Source organism: Triticum aestivum, chromosome 4B, assembly GCF_018294505.1.
Source record: "Triticum aestivum cultivar Chinese Spring chromosome 4B, IWGSC CS RefSeq v2.1, whole genome shotgun sequence".
NCBI lineage: Eukaryota > Viridiplantae > Streptophyta > Magnoliopsida > Poales > Poaceae > Triticum > Triticum aestivum.
This window is the reverse complement of record NC_057804.1, coordinates 584490275-584516323: the sequence shown is the minus strand read 5'-3', so window position 1 is coordinate 584516323 and position 26049 is coordinate 584490275. Positions and strand designations below refer to the sequence as shown.

At 44.5% G+C, this 26049-nt stretch overlaps 2 protein-coding genes across 2 annotated transcripts; both read left to right on the top strand.

The window, feature by feature from the left end:
- The first annotated feature begins 15684 nt into the window (after positions 1-15684).
- LOC123093408 (eukaryotic translation initiation factor 3 subunit K) lies at positions 15685-18887 on the top strand. Its single transcript, XM_044515372.1, has 8 exons — positions 15685-15956; positions 16687-16743; positions 16829-16879; positions 16963-17025; positions 17518-17568; positions 17665-17731; positions 18182-18264; positions 18475-18887. The coding sequence occupies exons 1-8, from the start codon at positions 15849-15851 to the stop codon at positions 18673-18675; spliced, it is 681 nt and encodes a 226-aa protein (XP_044371307.1). The 5' UTR covers positions 15685-15848; the 3' UTR covers positions 18676-18887.
- Positions 18888-19501: 614 nt separating this feature from the next.
- Positions 19502-21689, top strand: LOC123093407 (40S ribosomal protein Sa-2). The gene is made up of 5 exons (XM_044515370.1): positions 19502-19770; positions 20023-20285; positions 20396-20593; positions 20704-20890; positions 21297-21689. Exons 1-5 carry the CDS (start codon positions 19626-19628, stop codon positions 21428-21430), a joined length of 927 nt encoding a protein of 308 aa, XP_044371305.1. The 5' UTR covers positions 19502-19625; the 3' UTR covers positions 21431-21689.
- The last annotated feature ends 4360 nt before the right edge of the window (positions 21690-26049 follow it).

Here is a 26049-nt window from a genome sequence, read left to right as displayed (position 1 = left end):
TTGTCTGCCGTTGGAGGGTAATCCAGGAGCAGTTGAGCTCGCGCCAAAGCTTCTGTTGGAGTGGTGGGCGGCAGTGGCGAACGGTGCGAGGAGCGGGATATGCTCGGACTTCTAACTATGTTAGAAGGAGCAGTATCCCGTCCAGGCGACCGTGTCTCGCTCGTGCCAGCATGTTGGCGTGCATGCTGGTCTTGAGCACCCCGAGATCCACCAGCTCGATCTTGGTCCAACGAACGTATGGCCCTGCGAATACCATGACGCTGTCGGTCCTGCGCCTCCTGAGATGGGCGCGGTGCATGTACGGACGCCGAGGTCTGCGCAGCCTTGTCCTTGGACCTGGCAGCACCGTGAGCTCCCTCGTCGATGCCCGTTCTTCCGCCGGCGTCTACCCCACCACCCGTTTGCTCCGGTGGTGGTGGGATCGACGTGGACGGAACAGCTGCCGCCGAAGCCTTCTTCTTCGGTGGCATGTCGATGAAGAAGATGAAGATCTAGCTCGTGTGAACGCCGGATCAGGTTCACACAACCTCGACGCCCCCTACCTGGCGCGCCAAAGATGTCGGGGAAGCTGATCCACGAACACCTATGGGACCGGCGGACCGAGCCCCTTTCGGTTCGGCGGGGGGCGGAGATCGCACGAAGAGCGGATCGAGGCGAAGCACACGAGCAGTTTACCCAGCTTCGGAGCTCTCCGGAGAGATAATACTCCTACTGCTGCATGTCTGAGTGTATTGAGTTCTTGCTCGGGAGCGCTGAGTGCTACAGTACACACTAGCTGCTAACGAGACCGAGCGTGAGTGTTTTTCTGCCTTCGAACCCCCCTCTACGTTGCGCATGGGCCTCCTTTTATATGCTAAAGGGGTCTCCGACAGGTGGCAACGTAGACAAGGGTAAAAATGGAAAAGGAATTGCGGTTGGTACAACTACCTGTACAGTGTATCATACCTAACCCTGACGGCAGGGGACAAAGGCATTAAATGCCCGTCTACGTCGCCCAAATAGTGCAAAAAGGGACCGTCGGGGACGCCACCGCTCGCCACGATGGCAATCTTGTCAGCGCCGCTTGCCACCACGCACCGCTGGCTGCACAGCCTCTTGCCATGCACGCCTGGAAAGGCCCCAGGGCAACACGTTGGTGGATGTGCTAGAGCGCGGGTACAGAGTGGTAGCTTGCCGCGGCAAGCGCCTTGCCGCGGTCGTTGTCTTGTCACGTCCGGAAGCTTGTCGTTCACCGGGCCTCGCCGGGATGCGTGGCGCGTCGCGGCAAGTTCCTTGAGATGCCTTGGTTGGCCTTCCCGGCAAGCTCCTCTTGCGGGGCCTTGTCTCCTTGGCTTGAATACTTTGTTCTTGAATGGCTCCAAAGGAACCATGGAGGACCTTGGCGGTCACCCGGAAAGCCTTGCCGCGGGGTGCTGCAACTGCCCGTGCACAAGTTCGGGATACTAGGGTACCCCTACTCTAGTACACCGACAGCATTAAAGCATCAAGTCCTCTTTTATCCCATACGCAACAATCTACTTACTCGGGCTTAAGCTTCTATCACTCTAGCAACCCACTATAAGCGAATCATGAACATATTGCAACACTCTACATCGGGAATCCCTCACGCTTGCGCCACACGGAGGGCACCATAGGACAACACCAAAATAAAACATACAACTCATACCAATCTAGACCATCAATCAACTCAAGGACAAAAGATATCTACTCAAAACATCATAAGATGGCAACACATCATTGGATCACAATATGTAGCATAAAGCACCATGTTCAAGTAGGGATTACAGCGGGGTGCGGGAGAGTGGACCGCATAAAAGAGATGAGGATGGTGATGATGATGGTGATGTTGATGAAGACGATCACCGCGGCGATGATTCCCCTCCCGATGGCACTCCGGCACCACCAAGAGAGAGGAGGAGAGGTTCTCCCCCTTGTGCTTCCTCCTCCATGGCTTTCCCCTCTCTGGTCCTTGGCCTTCATGGTGATGATGGCCCCTCCGAGATCCTCCTCCATGGCCTCCGGTGATGATGGCCCCCTCCGGCAGGGTGCCAGAGATGGCCTAGATTGATTTCTCGTGGCTACAGAGGCTTGCGGCGGCGGAACTTCTGATCTAGGTTAATTCCCGAAAGTTTCAGTATTTATAGGAATTATTGGCGTTGGTTTCACGTCAGGGGGGGGGGTCTCCGGGCCGTCCACGAGACAGGGGGCGCCCCCCCTAGGGGCGCACCCTCCTATCTCATGGGCAGCCTGGAGCTCTTCTGGCCCAACTCCGATGCTCCGTGGTCTTCTTTTGGTCCATAAAAAAATCCTCAAAAATTGGCACGTCATTTGGACTCCGTTTGGTATCCCTTTTCTGTAAAACACAAAAACAAGGAGAAAACAGAAACTGGCACTGGGCTCTAGGTCAATAGGTTAGTCCCAAAAAATCATATAAAATGATATATAAATGCATATAAACACCATAGATGGGTAATATAATAGCATGAATACTTCATAAATTATTGATACGTTGGAGACGTATCAGCATCCCCAAGCTTAATTCCTGCTCGTCCTCGAGTAGGTAAATGATAAAAGAAATAATTTATGAAGTGTGAATGCTAGTAGGTGCACAAGTGTGATCAATGATAATTTCAATCACCTTTTCTAGCATCAATATGTGTCATAATAGTATCTTATCTCATAAAACTTTTCATGATCAAGTAACAATCTATTCACAATGTCAAGTATGGTTCAGAAACTTCATTGAGAACTAACAAACTATAATCTCAGTCATTGAAGCAATTGCAATTTATCATAACATCAGAAAGGGTCAAGAATAGAGCTTTTCAGCAAGTCCACATACTCAACTATCATATAGTCTCCTACAATTGCTAACACTCACGCAATACTTGTGGTTATGGAGGTTCAGCCGGACACTGAGAAAGATAGGGGCTTATTGTGTTGCCTCCCAACATATTCACCTTTAGGTGATGTCAACAATAATAGCCCATGCTAACCTACATCCAATTGAATATATATATCATGATCTTTCAAACACGAGGAGCTCGCCAAAGGATAAAATGAAAAAGGGAAAGGTGAGGATGACCTTGACTCAAGCATAAAGTAAAAACATAAAGTAAAAGATAGGCCCTTCGCAGAGGGAAGCAGAGGTTGTCATGCGCGTTTAGAGTTAATGCACAAAATCTTAATGCAAAAGAACATCACTTTATATTGCCCCTTGTATTATGCAGTCCGTCGCTTTTATTACTTCCACAACAAGATCGTACAAAGCTTATTTTCTCTGCACTAATAAGTCATACATATTTAGAGAGCAATTTTTATTGCTTGCACCGATGACAACTTACTTGAAGGATCTTACTCAATCCATAGGTAGATATGGTGGACTCTCATGGTAAAACTGGGTTTAAGGATATTTGGAAGCACAAGTAGTATCTCTACTTGGTGCTAGGAATTTTTGGCTAGCATGAGGGGGAAAGGCAAGCTCGACATGTTTGGAAGGTCAATGACAATATACTTAACTGAGATGTCGGAAAACATAAACCATTACGTTGTCTTCCTTGTCCAACGTCAACTTCCTTTAGCATGTCATACTTAATGAGTGCTTCACAATCATAAAAGATGTACAAGATAATATATTTGTATGTGAACCTCTCTTTCCTTATTACTTCCTATTAATTGCAACGATGACCAAAACTACGTTTGCCAACTCTCAACATTTTTTATGCCTCATACTTTCTATGTGTGAAGTCATCACTAACCATGTTATAAGCATATGAGACATATAAAAATTCAGATTTATGACATTCAACTTATTCAACAATTTTCTCAAAGGATATACATGAAGCACATGAGTAAATGACAAACTACTCCAAAAGATATGAGTGAAGGACAATGAGTAGTCAAATAATTAACTAGCCATGGAAGGGTTCCCCTTTTTTTATTCAGTAATTTAGATCCAAAGATTTTATTCAAACAGCGAGTAAAATTGAAATAAAATGACATTGCAAGGATAGCACAACTCATGTGAAGAAGCAAAAACTTAGGCTCAACCGATACTAACCGATAGTTGTTTGAACAAGAGAGGTGGGATGCCTACCGGGGCATCCCCAAGCTTAGATGCTTGAGACTTTTTGAAATATTATCTTGGGGTGCCTTGGGCATCCCCAAGCTTGAGCTTTTATGTCTCCTTAATTCCTCTCATATCACGGTTTCTCTTTTTATCATAAGCTTCATTCACAACAAACTCAACAAGAACTCGTGAGATAGGTTAGTATAAACCAATGCAAAACCTTATCATTTTATACTGTAACAAATCACTTAAATTATTATTCAACATTGCATAATAAATGTCTATGCATATTTAATACTCCTATCCTCAAATAGAATCATTAAACAAGCAAACATATGCAAACAATGCAACCATAACAGCAATCTGCCAAAACAGTACAGTCTGTAAAGAATGCAAGAGTATCAATACTTCCCTAACTCCAGAAATTATGAACTAAAATTCCCATTGTAGTAAATTTATCAGAGCTTAATATGCAAAAAGATTCAACGTTAGACCATTCTCTGACTTTTCTAGGGAATTTTTTTTGCAAGAGCGGTAAACTTTCTATTTTGAAACAACAACATGTATACTAACAAAATAAGCATGGTAAAGGCTATCCTTGACATTTTTATTGAAACTAAAGATGCAAAACTTTATTCTAAATAACATCAAGCAAATACTAACAAGAGGAAATGACGCTCCAAGCAAAACACATATCATGTGGTGAATAAAAATATAGCTCCAAGTAAAGTTACCGATGAACGAAGACGAAAGAGGGGATGCCTTCCGGGGCATCCCCAAGCTTAGGCTCTTGGTTGTCCTTGAATATTACCTTGGGGTGCCTTGGTAATCCCCAAGCTTAGGCTTTTGCCACTCCTTATTCCATAGTCCATCGAATCTTTACCCAAAACTTGAAAACTTCAACCACACAAAACTCAACCAAACTTCGTGAGATAGGTTAGTATGATAAAGAGTAAACCATGCACTTTGGTACTGTAAAAGACAAGGTTCATAATTGTTTTCACATAAAGCCTACTGTACCATATCATTTATACAAATTATATTGAGAAATATAAGCCATAGAAACTAGAAAACAAGCAGACTATGTAATGAAAACAGAATCTGTCAGAAACAGAACAGTCTGTAATGATCTAAACAATAACCATACTTCTGCTACTCCAAAAATTATTAAATAAATTGGTGGACGTGAGGAATTTGTCTATTAATCTTATGCAAAAATAATCAACTCAAAAGAACTCTTCTGTAAAAAATGACAGCTAATCTCGTGAGCGCAAAGTTTCTGCTTTTTACAGCAAGATCACATTAACTTTCACCCAAGTCTTCCCAAAGGTCTTACTTGGCACTTTATTGAAACTAAAGCTATAAAACATGATTACTAAAGTATCTTAATCATGTATACACACAAAAATAGTAAGGATAAATATTGGGTTGTCTTCCAACAAGCGCTTTTCTTTAATGCCTTTTAGCTAGGCATGATGATTTCAATGATGCTCGCACAAAATATAAGAGTTGAAAACACAAAGAGAGCATCATGAAGAATATGACTAGCATATTTAAATCTAACCCACTTCCTATGCCTAGGGATTTTGTGAGCACACAATTTATAGGAACAAGAATCAACTAGCATAGGAAGGCAAAACAAGTATAACTTCAAAACTTTAAGCACATAGAGAGGAAACTTGATATTATTGCAACTCCTACAAGCACATATTCCTCCCTCATAAAAAATTTCAGTAGCATCATGATAGAAACTTTGTTCTCATACTCAAATGGAACCTCTCCCGAAATAGTGGAATACTAACTAAAGTTGACACTCTTCCAAATCCACTTTCATAAATAACGTACAGAGATTCAACATCCTCCAAGATAGTGGGATCACTAATTCCTAAAGTTGACACTCTTCCAAACCCACTTTAAACTATAGCATTATTCATACTTCAAAAGATATAAGTGAAGTTCCTGGAGCATTTTACAATTAATATAGACTAGCCAACATACAAGCTCAAAAATATACAAGTGAGGCGTACGAAGCGTTCTATAAAACCATACTCAAACGATTTAAGTGAAGCACAAAGAGCAATTCTATAAGATCATACTTAAAAGATATAGGTGAAGCACATGAAGCATTCTGTAAATCAATGAAGAGTTATCTCATACTAGCATCAATCTTAAAGGAAATACAAACACAAAGGACACAAGTCATGTGGACAAAACAAAAACCGAGGTATACCGATATTTGTCGAAGAAGAAAGATGGGATGCCACCGGGGCATCCCCAAGCTTAGATGCTTGAGTATCCTTTTGAAACATTTAATTGGGGTGCCTTGATCATCCCCAAGCTTGAACTCTTGTCTCTCTTTATTCTTCTCACATCGGTAACTCCTCGTTCTTCAAGCACTTCATTCACAAAAACTTAAACAAAAACTTTGTGAGATCCGTTAGTGTAATAAAGCAAACTACCACTTTAAGGTACTGTAATTAACTCATTCTTTGTTTATATTGGTGTTAAACCTACTGTATTCCAACTTCTCTATGGTTCATACCCCCCGATACTAGCCATAGATACATCAAAATAAGCAAACAACACACGAAAAACAGAATCTGTTAAGAACAGGACAGTCTGTAGTAATATGGAAGTTTGGTAAACTTCTGTAACTCCAAAAATTATGAAATAAATTTTACAATTTGAACAATTTGTACAGAAGTAATGTGCAAAAAGTTTCAGACCCATTTGACTTTCCAGTAAAAAACGTAAATTCATGCACTACAGCCAAAGTTTCTGTTTTTGTTCTGCACATAGTAAACAAGCAATCTTATCATGCTAAAACCAAAGCTTGACACATTATTTTTATAATACAAGGGATATATACAAGGGGATAATTATTTACAGAGAAACTTCCATGAAAAATTCTACATTGTTTCCGTGAGCATGAACACAAGTGCTCAAGGTCGACCCTCACTTCTTCAATGCATAACTTTCCAATCACTTCTCTTTTTGAAAAACTTTTTTAGGCAAGACAGGCAAGTAAATAATTTTTGGTATTTTCATACTTTTTATTTTTTTGTATGTTTCACCCACAACTAAACAGGAACAAAAAGGGAAAAAACAAAATCTACTAAGTAAAGAAAGCAAACAAGCACACACGAGAATATCAACCCCACACTATTGCTCCCCGGCAACGGCGCCAGAAAAGAGTTTGATAATCCCCAAGTGCAGGGAATCATCGTAGCAATTTCCAAAGGTGGAAGTGATAAGTATGGAGTGTCGAACCCACAAGGAGCTAAAGGTAAGATCAATATTCTCTCAAGCCGTATCTGCCACTGATACGACTCTACGTGCACCGAACGTTTGCTTCCAACTAGAAACAAGAAATAAAACTGTGTTGTGGGTATAAAGAGGATAACTTTGTATGATATCGGAGAGAGCTAAAACATAAAAGTAGGTGCTGTTATCATAAAGTTAAAATATATTACTAAATAATATAAATAGTGAGTGTGGAATAATGGTGGATCGGTGTGTAGAATTGTCCTAAGCAATTGTTAACAAGATCGATAGTCGTCATTGCAATTTCATATGAGGGAGAGGCATAAACTAGCATACTTTTCCTACTTGGATCATATGCTCTTATGATTGGAAACTCTAGCAAGCATCCGCAAATACTAAAAGAATCATTAAGGTAAAACCCAACCATAGCATTAAAGCATCAAGTCCTCTTTTATCCCATACGCAACAATCTACTTACTTGGGCTTAAGCTTCTATCACTCTAGCAACCCACTATAAGCGAATCATGAACGTATTGCAACACTCTATAGCGGGAATCCCTCACGCTTGCGCCACATGGAGGGCACCATAGGACAACACCAAAATAAAACATACAACTCATACCAATCTAGATCATCAATCAACTCAAGGACAAAAGATATCTACTCAAAACATCATAAGATGGCAACACATCATTGGATCACAATATGTAGCATAAAGCACCATGTTCAAGTAGAGATTACAGCGGGGTGCGGGACAATGGACCGCGTAAAAGAGATGATGATGGTGATGATGATGGTGATGTTGATGAAGACGATCACCGCGGCAATGATTCCCCTCCCGATGGCACTCCGGCGCCACCAAGAGAGAGGAGGAGAGGTTCTCCCCCTTGTGCTTCCTCCTCCATGGCTTTCCCCCTCTGGTCCTTGGCCTTCATGGTGATGATGGCCCCTCCGAGATCCTCCTCCATGGCCTCCGGTGATGATGGCCCCCTCCGGCAGGGTGCCAGAGAGGGCCTAGATTGATTTCTTGTGGCTACAGAGGCTTGCGGCCGTGGAACTTCTGATCTAGGTTAATTCCTGAAAGTTTCAGTATTTATAGGAATTATTGGCGTTGGTTTCATCTCATGGGGGTCTCCGGGCCGTCCACGAGACATGAGCTCTTCTAGCCCAACTCCGATGCTCCGTGGTCTTCTTTTGGTCCATGAAAAATCCTCAAAAAATGGCACGTCATTTGGACTCCGTTTGGTATCCCTTTTCTGTAAAACACAAAAACAAGGAGAAAACAGAAACTGGCACTAGGCTCTAGGTCAATAGGTTAGTCCCAAAAATCATATAAAATGATATATAAATGCATATAAAACACCATAGATGGGTAATATAATAGCATGAATACTTCATAAATTATAGATACGTTGGAGACGTATCAAGGGCTCGAATACAAGTGCTCCATCATAGACGAGTCAGCGGAAGCAACAATATCTGAGTACAGACATAAGTTAAACAAGTTTGCCTTAAGAAGGCTAGCACAAACTGGGATACAGATCTAAAGAGGCGCAGGCCTCCTACCTAGGATCCTCCTAAACTACTCCTGGTCGTCGTTAGCGGCCTGCACGTAGTAGTAGACACCCCCAGTGTAGTAGGAGTCATCGTCGACTGTGGCGTCAAGCTCCTGGGCTCCAGCATCTGGTTGCGACAACCAGGTAGAAGGGAAGGGGGAAAAGAGAGGGAGAAAAGCAACCGTGAGTACTCATCCAAAGTACTCGCAAGCAAGGATCTACACTACATATGCATGGGTATATGTGTAAAGAGGCAATATCGGTGGGCTGAACTGCAGAATGCCAGAATAAGAGGGGGATAGCTAGTCCTATCGAAGACTATGCTTCTGGCAGCCTCCGTCTTGCAGCATATAGAAGAGAGTAGATTGAAGTCCTCCAAGTAGCATCGCATAGCATAATCCTACCCGGCGATCCTCCCCTTGTCGCCCTGTGGAAAAGCGATCACCGGGTTGTCTGTGGAACTTGTCTAGGTGTGTTTTATTAAGTATCCAGTTCTAGTTGTCATAAGGTCAAGGTACAACTCCGGGTCGTCCTTTTACCGAGGGACACGGCTATTCGAATAGATAAACTTCCCTGTAGGGGTGCACCACATAACCCAACACGCTCGATCCCCTTTGGCCGGACACACTTTCCTGGGTCATGCCCGGCCTCTGAAGATCCACACGTCGCACCCCACCTAGGCACAACAGAGAGGTCAGCACGCCGGTCTAAATCCTATGCGTGCAGGGGTCTGGGCCCATCGCCCCTTGCACACCTGCACGTTGCGTACGCGGTCGGTGAGCAGACCTAGCAACCTACATTACAAAGGAAGTTGCGTTACGCAGTCCAACCCGGCGCGCGCCGCTCAGTCACTGACATCACGAAGGCTTCGGCTGATACCACGATGTCGAGTTCCCATAACTGTTCCCGCGTAGTTGGTTAGTGTGTATAGGCCAGTGGCCAGACTCAGATCAAATACCAATATCTCGTTAAGCGTGTTATTATGAAGCAACCGCAGACGCCGACCAGGGCCAGGCCCACCTCTCGCCTAGGTGGTCTCAACCTGCCCTGTCGCTTCGCCACAAAGTAACAGTCGGGGGCCATCGGGAACCCACCTCTACCAGGATGGAGCCACCTGTCCTTCCAGCCCCCATATCCGAATCACTTGCGGGTACTCAACGAGCCAACCCGACTTTAGTCACCATCTGTATAGTATGTACACATGTATAGTATATACCCGTGATCACCTCCCGAGTGATCACGACCCGATAGTATAGCAAGGCAGACTGACAAGAATGTAGGGCCACAGATGATAAACTAGCATCCTATACTAAGTATTCAGGATTGCTGGTAAGGTATCAACAGATGCAGCAACAATGACAGGCTATGAATCAGAATAGGATTAACGGAAAGTAGTAACATGCTACACTACTCTAATGCAAGCAGTATAGAGGAGAACATGCGATATCTGGTGATCAAGGGGGGGGGCTTGCCTGGTTGCTCTGGCAAGAAGGAGGGGTCGTCAACTACGTAGTCGAACTGGGCAGCAGCAGCGTCGGTCTCGTAGTCTATCAGAGAGAAGAGGGGGAAGAAACAATAAATATAATGCAAACATAAGCATGACGAAGCAAGACATGACAATGAGCGGTGCTAGGTGCGCCCTAACGCAGTAGTAGGTGATACCGACGAAAGGGGGAAACATCTGGGATAGTATCCCTGGTGTCTCGCGTTTTCGAACAGATGAACCGAAGGTGAAATGTTGCACGTTTGCTATGCTAGGGACATGTGGCTGACGAACGAGCTGCGTGTTCGGATTCGCCTCGCAGTTCTGAGCAACTTTCATGTACAAAACATTTTCATCCAAGTTACGATTTATTTTATATTAATTTTTAAAGATTTAATTCAATTTATAAATTATTATTATTAATTTAATTCAAAAATGGCATTAGTGCATCAGCATGACATCATCAGTCAACAGAGGTGTTGACTGGGTCAAGCTGACGCGTGGGTCCCATATGCTATTGTCTTAGATTAACTAAACATGTTAATTAGCTTAATTACATTGATTAGGTTAACTAATTTTAATTAGCTTAGCTAAACAATATTGATTAACTTAATTAATCCACTAATTAATTAATATTTATTTATTTATTTATTTTATTAACTTCTTTTTTTATATCGTTCTAGGGGCGTGGGCTCCTCGTGTCATTGGCCCATGGCAAAAGTCGGTTCGGCGCTGGCCCAGGTGAACGGGGGGGGGGGGGGGAGGGGTGATGGGCGCAGGCCGGCGCGAGGTTGCGGCGGCAGGGCGGTGCATGGCTGGGTGGGAGCAGGGGGAACGACGGCGCGACAGTGGGGGGGGGTACAGCCATGGCCGGGCGCCAGCTGCAGGTAGAGCCGGCGAGGTCAGAGGCGGAGCGGGGCACAGCGAGCTAGATGAGGCGAGCAGGCGCTGGCGACCACGGCCAGGTGCGCACAGGGGAGGCCGTGACCGACAGTAGCTGCAGCAGTACACGGGGTAGTGAGCACGGCGTTGTCGCGACGGGCGCGACGAGGCGCGTGGCTTGCGCGAGGAAGACAGAGAGGAGAGGGGGGAGGCGCTCACTGGGGCCGTAGGGTTCGGGCAGCGTGCGCGGGGTGGTCCGGTGAGGAGGAGACGAGGAGGACGGCGAGGCGGCAACGAGGTACGGTGACGGCGTGACAGCTCCGGGGCGACGACGGTGAGGTGACGGTGTCTGGGATGTCTTCAGGAGGCAGCGGACGGGGCGGGGAGCGCCGACTACGGCGGGGCACAGCACTGGGCGGCATCGGCATCGAGCCCCCGATCTCGATCCAGAATCGGGGGGGAGGAGTGGGCAATGTGGGGGGGGGGGCGAGTGGGTGTGTTAGTGGCTAGGGTTTGGTTGCTCGGGGGGGGGGGGGGATAAGGGAGTGGGGTGGCCGATTGGGCCAGGTGGGCCGGCCTGGTGAGCTGGGCCGCCTGGTCCAGTGGGGGGTCGTTTTCTTCTCTTTTTTTGTAGTTTTGTTTTCTGTTTTTATTCTTTACCTTTTTCTTTATTTTATCTACTGTTTTAATCCATTTTAAATTATTTAGACATCCTATAAAAATGTGGTTCCTTCACCATAAATACCTAGGCATTAATTGGCACACTCCGAACATTTTACTTTAATGTTTGAAATTTTTTGACGTTTGCCTTTATTTTAAATTGGAATTTGAACCGGTATTAAACTAACGTGAGTTTCTGATGAGGACATGACTACCTTGGATATGACCAAAAATATTGCATATATGCATATTTGTCAGGTGATTTCTAGTGCAAACTATTCAATAATCTATTTATGTTATCCAGAACAAAAATACTTCACACACTTTTGTGTTTTGTCTAATTGCAGGTGTATGGGACATTTGTACAATCCACATATGAAGATAAGGAAGAAAGAGATGTTTATTTACTGTCCAAAAAGTTCTCTCACGTCACTTTTGGCCCAAGAAAAGATAGAGTCCAAGTCTCTCACGTTCTGGATTCAGATTCGGACTGCACAGACACACCTGACTCAAAACGCACACAAGTTTTTCATACGGACTCCGAATTGGGTGATTCTTTTTTTGTTGGAAACTAGATTTCGCGCACTTTCCAACCCAATTGGAATCACCTTCAAATTCGTCCGGAGCGTTGAGTTGTGGACGAAACAATCTGATGCTGCAGCAGAATCCGAGTCAAACTACAAGTCCAAAGGTGTTACATCACCTTCACTTGGGCCCATTGGCCTTGTACGACCTAGATTTAGTTTTAGGCTGCCTTGGGACGTCCTCCCACCTCCTTGGCCTCCACCCCTTGCTCCTATATAAGTAGATCCATCTAGTAGCTTTTCCTTGGGATTTGTTTAGTTAAAAGTTAGCCAACGCAACTTCGTGTACTTCGTTTGTGTCCAACGACCAGACCAAGACCGCTTTCGGATCCCCACCTTTATCAATACTTCATACATATTTGCAATATTCAGATTGCTTTTATCATATTCTTGCTCGTTCTTCGATTGCTTGCAGGAATAGACCTTCGTGGTCAGGTTGATCGTGCACCGGCATAGTCAGTAACCTCAGGAGATTGGTTTAGCGATTGCTAAGGCGCAACGTCGTGCACGTTTGTAGTCGGATCGTCAAAGTCGTCTCCACCAAATCAATAGTTATCATCTCATCGAAAGATCGGGACACCCTCGCCTCTATCAGTTTCACAACAGTAACCGAGGTGACGTGGCATCATTAACGTGGAATTACTGTAGCCTAATTATCCGGGCGTCACAGTGATGCTGCGGTGGGCTCGTTGATGACCTCTGTCCTGCCGTCCTGGCGGTCTTGGTCTCGTTGCACCAGAATGGAAACATTTGACTGATTCCTCGGGACTCCGCGCGTGTGGCTTGCCTCTTTTGCACCGAAGAGGAAACCTGTGCTCTGCGCCCGCCTGGCCTTGGTCGTCATGGATCACGTCAACTGAGCCTCGTGAGGTATACCTTGCATAGAACTCTTTGCCCCTCGGGAGCCAGCCTGAGGAGGCCGATCCCTTCGGGGGTCCTGGCGTCGTCCGCCTCGCGAGGCTTGGTCCCTCGCGAGGGTCTTGTGATGTTGGTGCTGAAGCTGAGCCGTACCAGGCCGTCGATGGAGCCACGTAGTGGGCCGCAGGCAGGCAGGACTGGATACCCCCATATCTAGGACGCCGACAAGTACATTTGTTCGCACGTAGACGTGTAGGTGCAAGACTTCTGGGGAAATAGAAGTATCCCCTAGTTCTTGCGTCGCCCCTCTCGGGCGACTCAGGAGCGGCCCCAAACCCTAGCCGCCTCCTCCTCTCCTCCCTCCCCCCTTCCCGCCGCCACTCGAGGAGCCTACCAGCTGCCGCGCGTCTTTTGGTGAAGGTGGCGGCGAGGATCTGCTGCCTCGCGCCAGTGTGAGCAGCTTTGGAAGCCAAGGTGGCGGCCTTGGGTGTAGATGGCGACGTCGATCTCTCCGGTGGATGACGCACGCGGGTGCTAGCCGTCCCTCCCGGCCGCGTGGGCGGCATGAGGGCGGCGAGGTCTTGCTGCAGCAGTGGGCGACTCTTCTTCCTCCCAGCCCTTCCCCCCTGTGGTGCTCTCCTCTCGCTGATCTGGTGGCTGGTTTGTCAGATCTGGGCTTCGAGGATGGGGCGGTGGAGACTTGGAACGGGGGAAACCCCTGGTCAATTTCGCGTCGACCTTGACGCCAGCGGCGCTCTGGTGTCGTTCTCCCTCTTGAGGGCGGGTCGAGCTTCCAGATCCGTCCCCTCCTCCTCCTCCCTTCCCCGGCCGAAAGCCTTGGCCTTTTTGGCCGGACGGGTGGAGGCGCTCTGGCGTCTCGACCCTTCTTGGAGGCGTCGTTCAAGGGGTGGTTGGGGTGTGTGGACCTGGTGCATGGTGGTGGGTGGCGGCGACGGTGCTCGGTCCCCTTAGTTGCCGGTGTTGGTGGTGGCGTGTGGGTTCTCCCGCATCCTTCAATGTCTCCTCGCCTTGTTTGCTAGTTGGTCGCTTGCTGGCAGTGGGCGTCCGTGTGTTCGGCACGGTCTGGATGAAGGGGGGATAGTGCTCTCCCCTTTGGCAGTGGCCCGAGGCGGCGAGCAGTGGAGTCGATGGTTTCCTTCACGCGGTCTGGATCTTCATGTTCACGGCTTTTGCTGTCGCAGGGTGGCTTCGGCCCTGCCGTTCTTGATCGCAGTCCTTCTTGATGCCATATTCTCTGCTACTCTTGGTTGTATTTTTCAGTTTTTGTCAAGTCTTTGCCTTTGTAATTTGGGACAATTGCATTTTTACCCCTAGTTGGTCCCTACCCACGGGTTTTGCCCTTACTTTTCGAGCTTGCTCAGTTTTGTCCTTACTTTTTCCATCGAGGTCCCTCGAATGCCCTTTGACCGTTTGACCAAAACTTTGAAAAATCATAACTAATTCATACGAACTCAGAAAAATGCAAATAAGATATCAAAATGTTCAGATAAACATCACCTTTATGGGCATATCATTTGCATTCAGGACAAAAGCATCGTTTAAACTACCCGAGGTAATTAATGCTATTAACATTATTAAAAATAAATAGGTATAAACAATATTTTTTTCATGAATAAAAATTGCATGCAAATGTAGGTGATGTTTTCTGAACATCCTGATAACTTATTTGCATTTTTTGAGTTTGTATCAACTTGTTATGAATGTTCTAACGACTTTGACCATTATTTGGAAACTTCATAACAAGTTGATACGAACTCAGGAAAATGCAAATAAGGTATCAGGATGTTCAGAAAACATCACCTATATGTGCATACAATTTTTATTCATGAAAAATAATATTGTTTATACATATTTATTTTTAATAGTGTTAATAACATTAATTACCTCTGGTAGTTTAAACAATGCTTTTGTCCTGAATGTAAATGATATGCCCATAAAGGTAATGTTTATATGAACATTTTGATATCTTATTTGCATTTTTCTGAGTTCATATGAATTAGTTATGTATTTTCAAAGTTTTGGTCAAACGGTCAAAGGGCATTCGAGGGACCTCGATGGAAAAAGTAAGGGCAAAACTGAGCAAGTTCGAAAAGTAAGAGCAAAACCCGTGGGTAGGAACCAACTAGAGGTAAAAATGCAATTGTCCCTTGTAATTTAGCACCATTGTACCCTAGCCGGTTGATGGCTTCATTAATTTGAAGTCGGACCTTCGTGCCTTTTCTCTAAAAAAAAATACAAGTAAATACTGAGGGGTATATGTATTATATCGGAACCTCATGAGCACACCAACGCATTTGCAGCGTGTGCACTACACGGATAACCGAGGGACTAAAGAGACAAATTCACGCGAACCCGGAAACCCTTCCAGCCATCACTTCCCCTCCTCCCTCTGCGCCGCCACTTCTCTCCCCTCGCGTGTCTCCCAGGGTTTGCCGATCCAGCGCGCGTTAGGGTTCCCTATTCCGGCGACCATGGCGAACGAGCAGCCGGCGGAGACCTACACGGTGGAGGAGCTCGTGGCGGTGAACCCCTACAACCCCGACATCCTCAACGACCTCGAGGTCTTTGTCAACGAGCAGGTAAACCCTAGCCCCGAGGCGCGTTTGCCCCACTCGCGAAAGGCTCAGCCGGTAGATTCCGTGGTTGGTTGTGCTACTCTTTTGCGCTGTCTGGTGTTAACGATGGAACGTTTGCGAAATCGGTTGGTTGGTTGGTGTGCTAAACTGTGCGGCGTTGTCAGATGGAAGCAGTTCGTAGCAATGTGCAGATGCTAGAAATTTAGCAGTATTTTCGTCTTTGCCTCTGGATTGTAGTGTATTAAGTTGCCCGGAGTAGTAAACCTGGTGATATATTAAGGATTGAGGGTGGCTGGGCTTATCAGTTAATCATCAGCGTGAAAATTAAGTTATAGTGCGTACTTTGTAGTCTGGGGTCATAAAGAGGGATTGCCGAGGAAATTGTGTTTTGCTGCTATGGGAATAGGCAGATTAAATTTGCAATTGCTGTCTGAACTCTGAAGGGGTTCATACAATGGTGGATGGATGGAGAGATGGATCTCCGCTCAAAGATTATGCCTATGATCATGAAGTGGCAAACTTAAGCTTTTGTGCAGATGATACACATACAGCACACTTAATCTATTGATTGATACTGTGGTTGTTCAGCCTGTTAAATCTACAGAAACATGCTTGAACAAACTGTTTTTAGGCTCTGTGTATTGCGCACAGGCATGCTATTCTTTTGTGTCACCCCATAAGTTATGTCATGTTTCGATCCTCTTAAATTAACAATATATCTTGTTTTTACTAGGTTTCTTCTAAAACATATAACCTGGATGCAAATCTCAGCCTTCTACGCCTTTACCAGGTAAAATTGCATTTGCATATGAACCATCGCTAGCCGTATTATGCCTTGATTATGTGTATGCATAATGATTGATTTCCTATTGCAGTTTGAGCCAGAAAGGTTGAGCGTACAAATTGTAGCCCGCATATTGATCAAGGTCAGAGAACAACTAATGGTTATAATAATTTTTTGAATACTACCTTTTGTTGGTTCATTCTCAACTTCCACACATGTTGACAGGCTCTCATGGCAATGCCAGCACCCGACTTCAGCCTATGCTTGTTCTTAATTCCTGAACACGTGGTATGAGAATTTTGTCCTGCTTCCCTGTTTCTGTGTAATCTATCTTTTATAGTCCCCTTTATATTTATTATTTTTCTCAAGCAAATGCTATTGAACATGCATCTTATGAGTGTCTAAAAACTAAAGTATTGATTTAGATGTGAATGTTCATTGACCGTTTTTTCATCGTAGATGATTTTACTTTGGCCTTGGAGCATGTCATATCTGTAGGCCTGGAGATGCACACGATCATAATTACTTGCGGACTTCTAGTTGATGAGCATCTTTATATTCAGTATAAGCTCATTTCGATTTCATGCAAAGAAATGTGCATTTCGATTTGAAGTATACATTCTGGTCACTTAAACATCTAAATATTGCACAATACAAATTATTGCACATATGTATAAGATGTGAGATGTTTGTATTTGTGACCTTTGATTGTGCATCTTTTAAATCTCCTGAGTTGTTCTGCCGTTACGTGGAGTTGACTTTTATGTGCTTTTATTATAGCAAATGGAGGAGCAGTTCAAGACGTTGATAGTTCTTTCTCACTACCTGGAGGTACACACTTTCTCTGCACAACTGAGTAATCTATGGATGCCTAAGAACTAGCCTGTATTGATTATTGACTGCGAACCTTGATTAATCTGCTTACAGACTGGTAGGTTCCGCCAGTTTTGGGATGAGGCATCAAAGAGCCGTAACATACTGGATGTTGTACCAGGTATACACTTCTTCAGACACTGGAGCTTCGTTGGCAGTACTAGTGCTTGTTGGTAGGACCTGGCAGTATAAGTGCTGGTGAATGAATGTTAATGCCCACATAAGATTCCTGAGTTTAGAACCATGTCTGTGTTTTTCTTTCATTTGTTATCAGACTTGTGTGATTTACGCAAGTGCAGATTTTCTGTTTACTGTATATTTGCTAAAGAAGCTTAGTTTCTGCAGAGCCCCCTTTTTCATTAGCCTTTTCGTTTTCAGTATGCATTTACATGGCATATTTATTTCAAATAGCTGACCAGTTGTCTTATATTAATTTCAACATCTCCTATTTTTATTTTTTTCACTTGAAAAGGCTAGAGTTTTTTAAAATCCAAACTGGAAACTGCTACAGAGTTCTTTGTCTTTTTACTAAAAATGAAGTGTTACTGATATTGTGAGTTCTTTTTTGCAGGTTTTGAGCAGGCAATCCAAAGCTATGCGATTCATGTGCTTTCCTTGACATACCAGAAAGTTCCTAGGCCAGTTCTAGCCGAGGTAAGATATGTATCCTTATTATGCTGTATAGGCTTTCATTATGAGCTCATGGCAATTCAAGGATTATTATATTAGATGATAGCTGCGAGTACTATTTATACCAGCCTAAGGCATCGTCATCAGCCAAATCATGCTGTTTATCCAATTGGGTTTACTGTCTGCATACATGGATTGTTTCTTTGCTGATGTGCCTGCCACTTATTTTTCCAGGCCATCAACATTGAAGGGCTTGCATTGGACAAGTTTATGGAGTATCATGCTGCAAACTCAGGATGGGTCATTGAGAAGGGTGCACGCTCCCAACTGATTGTCCTTCCGCGCAACGAGTTCAATCACCCTGAACTCAAGAAGAACACAGCTGACACAGTTCCCTTCGAGCACGTGACCCGCATATTCCCCATCTTGAGCTGATTCAGCAACCATGATCAGATTGACATCAAGCACTTTTGTCTGTCTCGGCTGCACCCAGACCAACTGAGGAGGTTTAATAGAACTTGAGCCAGTGAAGAAGCTAGTCTTGGCAATTGTATTCTCTCTTGTATGGTGTACCGCATTTTGACCACTCGGAGTATCGGATGCGCCTGTTTTAGCTAAATGAGTACCAGATTATGTTTTCTTATTCATTTCTGCCGAATGTTGCAATTGCCTGACATTTCCTGAGCGCACCTTTCCTGTCAAATGTTGCAATCGCCTGAAATATCATGTTTGCGTTTTTTTGCGCATCTGCTATCTATTTTGCTCCCAGCACAAGTTTATCTTCCAGAGCATGCTTGCTGGAATCTAGCAAAGATATGAGAATGCTAGCTGGTATTGTTAGTGTTCGCTTGTTAGTTCATTAACCCAACTCTTCACTCCAATGTAGTTGAAAACGCTATTACCGGTTGCCACTTGCATATTCCCTATTACTCTGATATGGAGTATAAAACATAGGGAGTAAAATATTATATTCTCAGTCAGATATGCATTTTTTTTCACCGTGTTACAAAAATTGCCCCGTATTCTCACTGTCAGGTATTATTACAAAAACTGACCCGTATACTTGTCTTTGAAAAAAAGTCTGCGAAAATTCATCTGGATTTAAAAAATAGCCAAAAAATTAAACTCGTTTTTGAAGACGAAAAAAAAGCAAATTCGTGGGAGAAGGAGAAAGCAGGCCATATGTAGAGTAACCTGGGCCGGTCCATTCACTACGGGGGCCCAAGGAGCACTCTCATCCCATCTCACTACAAAAGCCGACTAGGGTTTAGAGGCGCCGCAGATAAGAGCCCTCCCCTTCTCCCCGCTCGCGCCGCCGCTCACATCCCTCCCTCCTCCTCCTCCCCTTCGCGGCGCCCCCCGGACGCTCGAGTCCCCGACCAACCATGGCGGCAGCGGCTGGAGAGGCCCCGCGGGCGCTGTCCCAGAAGGAGCAGGACATACAGATGATGCTCGCCGCCGACGTCCACCTCGGCACCAAGAACTGCGACTTCCAGATGGAGCGCTACGCCTACAAGCGCCGCTCCGACGGTACGTCCTCACCCAAACCCCTCGATCTAGCGAGCTCTTGCGTCGCTTGTGTTCAGTTGTCCTCATGGATCTAGCTTGGCTACGAGTCCCCTATTTGCTGCCAGTCGCTAGAACTACCTCGGCACCGTGCGCATGGTGGCAGCTCTGTGCTAATTAGAGTCGATCTGCTTCGTATCGTGTAACGCAAGTGCTTCTTTTCTATGGGATGAACTGTGGAATGTGATGCGTCTGTTCTTTGGTTGTGATTCCTAGGCATCTACATCATCAATCTGGGCAAGACATGGGAGAAGCTCCAGCTCGCGGCGAGGGTTATCGTCGCCATCGAGAACCCCCAGGACATCATCGTCCAGTCCGCCCGCCCCTACGGCCAACGCGCCGTCCTCAAGTTCGCGCAGCACACAGGCGCCAACGCCATCGCCGGGAGGCACACCCCTGGAACCTTCACCAACCAGATGCAGACCTCCTTCAGCGAGCCCCGCCTGCTCATCCTCACCGACCCAAGGACTGACCACCAGGTGAGTTTTTTTGCCATGCCAAACTACTCCAGTAGTAGTATTTACTAGTAGTGTGCGTTAGATGTGGTGATGTTCATGATTGGGTCGTTAATCTGTTGGATTATGTGCAGCCCATCAAGGAGTCTGCTCTGGGGAACATCCCTACCATTGCCTTCTGTGACACTGACTCTCCCATGCGATACGTTGATATCGGCATCCCAGCAAACAACAAGGGGAGGAACAGCATTGGCTGCCTGTACTGGCTCTTGGCCAGGATGGTTCTGCAGATGAGGGGTACTATCCTGCCTGGGCACAAGTGGGATGTCATGGTATGCCAGCTCAATAGACCTTTCAGATTCCTACTAGTTGAATTGCCTTGCTTTGTGGCTGTCTTGTATTCTTTGCATGCTTGTGAGGCTAATGTGTTTGCCCTTTGCAGGTTGATCTGTTCTTCTACAGGGACCCTGAGGAAGCCAAGGAGCAGGAGGATGAAGCTGCTGGAGCCCCAGAGTATGCTGCCATCACTGATTACGGAGCTGCAGCTGGTCAATGGGGTGGTGACCAGTGGACCTCTGATGCACCTGCTCCCCCGCCTGTTACTGGTGGCGAGTGGCCGATGGCTGAAGGTTTGTTCTCCTTGATTGAAAGTTCATTTGCCTTGTCTGAAAACTCTGTAGAATTTTGTTTGGTGATGTGAATTTGCCATTTGCGTAGTACTAATTAATTCCTAGGTTGATTATGTATCTGGTTGGTGCAAGGCATTTTAGTTACTGAACACAAAAGTATCAGACATGCAACTATTTGTGCTAGTCTACTTGGCATTTGATTAGTGGCATCTTTACTCAATATAGCTTGTTGTTTATAACAAGTTCATGCCCAACAGTTTGCCCTGATGTCTTGACTAATGTTAAGACACATTGCATGTTTCCAGTGTCCATTCCAAAATTATAGTAGTTTATTCTAAGGCCTAGTTGAATATTTAGTTGTGCAACTTAAATTGATCACATCTTTGTTTGTTGTTGTCAATTCCAGCTCCAGTTGCTGGTGGCGATGGATGGGATGCAGCAGGGGCACCTGTTGCTGTGGAAGGTGCCGTTCCTGCTCCTGTTGTGGCTGCTACTGGCTGGGACGCCGCGGTGCAACCCCCTGCTCAAGGCTGGGAGTAGACTAGGATGCTCCCTTGAGATGTCTTTGTGGCTTAAAGTTCATATTTTGTGAGGCATTAATGGATATCTAGCATCTGATGCGATCTGCTATATCTACCCTATGGACAAAAACCTGTGTTTTAGGATTTTCTAGATGAATTTGTGATCTCTGCTATCGACATCGTGATGAGGGAGAGGGAGACTGAAAGTTTGTGTTATAAGTTGGCTTTCAACTTGTCCGTCTTAATTTTGCAGTGCTTATACGTGATGTTTCTATGCATTTTGCTGGCTCTATCTATGTTTGCTGTTTGGTTTCTCAAATCCGTTTAAGTTTCTTCGGTTGTGAATTGCTGGGCCTTTTTTGGTTTGTGTTTGGTTCCTGGAATCCCACAAGTTGAGCAGGGAGTAGTTATGCTTTTAGGCTTAAGAGTACTTAATCAAACTCCCAAAATCTTTGAAGAAACTTGTGCAGAATACATCCTAGATGAACAATTGTTCGATCAAACTGCCAAATTCTTTGAAAAACATGTGTAGAATACATCCTAGATGAACAAGGAATCTGGGAGTGGAGCTACGAATTACTCGAAGCCTGATAATTACTGAAAAGGCTGTCTTCCATCATGGTGATAGAATGGATAATGTTTGCCCTTCGAATTAAGCTTAATTCTCTTACAAAGGAGCTCATGGGACCAAAAGTCGACACAGGCTGCTAGAATGGATAATGTTTGCCCTTCGGATTAAGCTTAATTCTCTTACAAAGGAGCTGACTAAAAGTCGACACAGGCTGATGCTGGTAGCATTTCTGAGCAAACCTATAGCTTTACTTTCTAGGTATAAACACTACTTCCTCTGTCCGAAAAATCTTGTCCGATGTATCTAGCAATAACTTCGTGTTAGATACATCCATTTGAGGAACAAGGTTGGGACAAACTTTTTCGGACGGATGCAGTATTATGCAAGGGCATCTTTAAAGCGGACCCTTAAAGTGCCCATATCCCTCCGGATCATGCAGCCCGGATGTGTTTTGCCATGCAATGCGAGCCTGTATTCTGTGTACCTCTCCGACCAGGGCGCACCCTGGTGCCTAGTGGGCACCTCGGCCCACCTCCGGTGCTCATCTTCTGGTTTGACCTAGAAAAATAAATAAGGTGAGGACTTTCGGGACGGAACACCGCCGTCTCGAGGCGCCCCCTCCAGTAGTTATTTTCTCCAGTATTTTCTATTTATTCCAAAGTAAATATCCGTAAAAAAATTCAGCTCATTTGGAGATGTGCAGAATAGGTATCTCTGACATAGCTTTTTCAGGTCCAGAATTCCAGCTGCCAGTTCTCCCTCTTTGTGTAAACCTTGCATATTATGAGAGAAAATGCATTAAAATTACTCCACAAAGTATTATATTGCACAAAAACACTATAAATACTAGTAGGAAAACATGATGCAAAATGGAGGTATCAATTCCCCCAAGCTTAGACCTCGCTTGTCCTCAAGCGAAAGCTGATATCAAAAATCATGTCCACATGTTTAGAGAGAGAGAGGTGTCGATAAAAACAAAATACAGACATAGTAGCATCATGCTTATTATTATAATAACAACAAACCTTATCATAAAACTATCATATAGCTTCTCATGAACAAGTAACAATTCATCACAACATCAAAGTAGAAAGCATAAACTTTATATTGAAAACTAACAAACTATGTTCTTAGTCTACTTTGCAACTACTCCCTCTGTTCCCATTTTCTCTGCGCATAACTTTTTCTCTTTTTTCCCTAATTGCTCTGCGTGTTCCGCTTCTTAAGGTAGTACTTTCCTTCTCTACCCCTACCTTCCCGCTGCAGTTAGCCAATCAGGCCCGTCATGCAGGGTGTGCTTGCTGCGCGCATGGGGTACAGAGGAGGGATTAGCCAATCCATTGCATGCAGTCATTATAGCAATTAAAATGCTGCAGCTCTTTCCATGCGAACGGAGGGGTAAACTGGTCCAAACTAATCCGCCGTGTTCTCTCCTTGGTATGCGGATCAAGACTTATGTGCAAAGTAAAAAGGATCGGAGGGAGTACAATTCATCATATTTCCAGGAAGGGTCTCATATCAGAGCCTTTTGGAAAGTCTACATACTAAACCATCATTTAATCTTCTATGATTGCTAACACTCACAACATATATATGAGCAAAAAGTTTTAACCGGACACATAGAAAGATAGGGGGTTATAGTTTCGCCTCCCAATTTATTTACCTCAAGGGTGATGTCAACAATAATAACTCATGATCACTCATATCCAACATGATATATGTGCCTAGATCTTTCCCCACCACATGATGCTTGCAAAAGAGAAAAATAAAAAGGAATAGAGGAGAGTACTTTGACTCTTGCATAAAAGGTAAATACATAAAAGTAAAAGATAGGCCCTTCGTAGAGCGAAGTAGAGCTTGTCATGCGCTTTTTGGTTCTCTATGCACAATCTCTTAATGCAAAAGAATGTCACATTATATTGCCCCTTATGATAGCAACCTTTATTATGCAGTCTGTCGCTCTTATTACTTTGCCATCACAAGTTTGTACAACGCTTATTTTTTCTTACACTAAAAGATCAAACACATTTAGAAGCAATTTTATTGCCCTTTTTGCACCGATGACAACTTACTTGAAGGATCTTACTCAATCCATATGTATGTATGGTGGACTCTCAAAACATGAATTTGGGTTTAAGATTTTTGGATGCACAAGTAGTATCTCTACTTAGTACGGATTTTTGGCTAGCAAAGATATTGGGCAAGCACCCCATGTTGGAGGATCTATGACAATATAACTTCTGTGTGAATATGAACAAACATAAATCATTATATTGTCTTCCTTATCCAACGTCAACAATTTGGCATAAGATATTTAATGGGGGCTCACAATCATAAAAGATGTCCAAGATTGAATATTTGCATGTGCATCTTATTTTCCCTTATTAATTGTTTCATGAATTGCATCATTGACCAATGCTATGTTTGTCATCTCACAATAAATTTTACCACTTATACTTTTCCTTATGTGATGTCATTACTTACCATAGATTAGCATATGATATTTTTCATCATTTTACTTTATTTTGATTGGAACATAAAAGTAAAGAAGCAAAAACTCAAATCAAACTTTATTATATAACTCTCACTCGATTACATAGATAGATAGATCACGAAACTAGCACTCAAAAATAGATCATACTGAACTTTTATTCAACTAAATCATGAAATAGCTAAAAATCAAACTAAGATAGGTAAAGGTAATAAAAGTGATGGCGATACAATACTGGGGCACCTCCCCCAAGCTTCGCACAAGCCAAGGGGAGTGACCATACCCGTGTGTTTAAGTCTCCTTATTTGGTGATGGTGGTGATGAGGTAGCAAGATTGTCCTCCGGCTTCCATGGCAGGGGTTCACCATCATAAGAGGGTGCCAGAGTCTCCTGAGTCCTGAAACCAGCAACTAAACTCATACCATTACATCTTTCTTCATACTCAAACACTTGACTTTGAGGATCGTAGATTTGGCTTTGCAAAAAATTGATTTGCTCGTTGAAGGTGAAGACGATGTCCTTCATAGACCGGCCATCCACCTTGTGATCACGAGTGAATTCTGTGATCATGGAGTGATTGGCACTGAGTCCACGCTCCACCATCCCTTGGCACTTGAAGATCTCCTGCTCCACCGCCTCGAGCCTGGCCTCCACGCTTCCCGTCCTCTTGGGGCCTTGAACGTCCCGGATGTGAAGCACCCCCTCACGCATCTCAATGGCTTGAGGGTGCTTCAACACCTCCAATAAGTAGGGGTTGATGACCTTCTCGAAGAACTTGTCCTTGGAAGAGCTTGGAGCAGCCATGGTGATCTAGATCTGTTAGAAAAATAGCACGAAACAAGAACAGAGGGTTTCTCCGTGATACGGTGGTCAAATCGTCTGGGGGAGTATATAAAGATTTTTTATCTCGGGAAACAAGTACACAGAAGGAAAATGGAGTCGGAAAGGTGCCCGAGGGGCCCACTACCCACCAGGGCGTCCTAGGTGGGGCATGCGCGCCCTGGTGCCTAGTGGGCACCTAGGTTGCCTTCCTAGTTGTTTTTTTCCTAATATTTCAAAACTGACAGAAAATATTTTTGCGGAATTTTTGGAGTCCGTTTAGTTACCGTAGCACGTACCTCTTCCTTTTCAGGGTTCTGGAGTGTTCTGGAAGGTTTCTTTTATGTGTTCCTCCAGTGTCATGGTTTGGATAATGTTCATTTCAACATTTATAGGTGTACCTGAAATATAGTGCTTAATTCTTTGCCCATTGACCACCTTCGAATTAGTGCCTTTGACATTATTGATCTTGATAGCTCCAGAGCGATAAGCTTCTTCGATGATATATGGTCCTTCCCATTTGGAGAGAAGTTTTCCTGCAAAAAATCTAAAACAAGAATTGTACAATAGAACATATTCACCAACTTTGAATTCCCGCTTTTGGATTCTTTTGTCATGCCATATTTTAAACTTTTCTTTGAATAGCTTGGCATTTTCATAGGCTTGGGTTCTCCATTCATCTAGTGAGCTAATATCAAATAACCTCTTTTCACCACCAAGTTTGAAATCATAGTTGAGCTCTTTGATTGGCCAAAAT

Bases quoted from the DNA above. Each gene is read 5' to 3' on its own strand.
- LOC123093408 (XM_044515372.1), top strand. From the start codon at position 15,849: ATGGCGAACGAGCAGCCGGCGGAGACCTACACGGTGGAGGAGCTCGTG. The intron at 16,744-16,828 runs GTAAAATTGCAT...TTCCTATTGCAG, and splicing joins GCCTTCTACGCCTTTACCAG to TTTGAGCCAGAAAGGTTGAG. The intron at 17,026-17,517 runs GTATGAGAATTT...CTTTTATTATAG, and splicing joins TCTTAATTCCTGAACACGTG to CAAATGGAGGAGCAGTTCAA.
- LOC123093407 (XM_044515370.1), top strand. From the start codon at position 19,626: ATGGCGGCAGCGGCTGGAGAGGCCCCGCGGGCGCTGTCCCAGAAGGAG. The intron at 20,286-20,395 runs GTGAGTTTTTTT...GATTATGTGCAG, and splicing joins ACCCAAGGACTGACCACCAG to CCCATCAAGGAGTCTGCTCT. The intron at 20,594-20,703 runs GTATGCCAGCTC...TGCCCTTTGCAG, and splicing joins GGCACAAGTGGGATGTCATG to GTTGATCTGTTCTTCTACAG.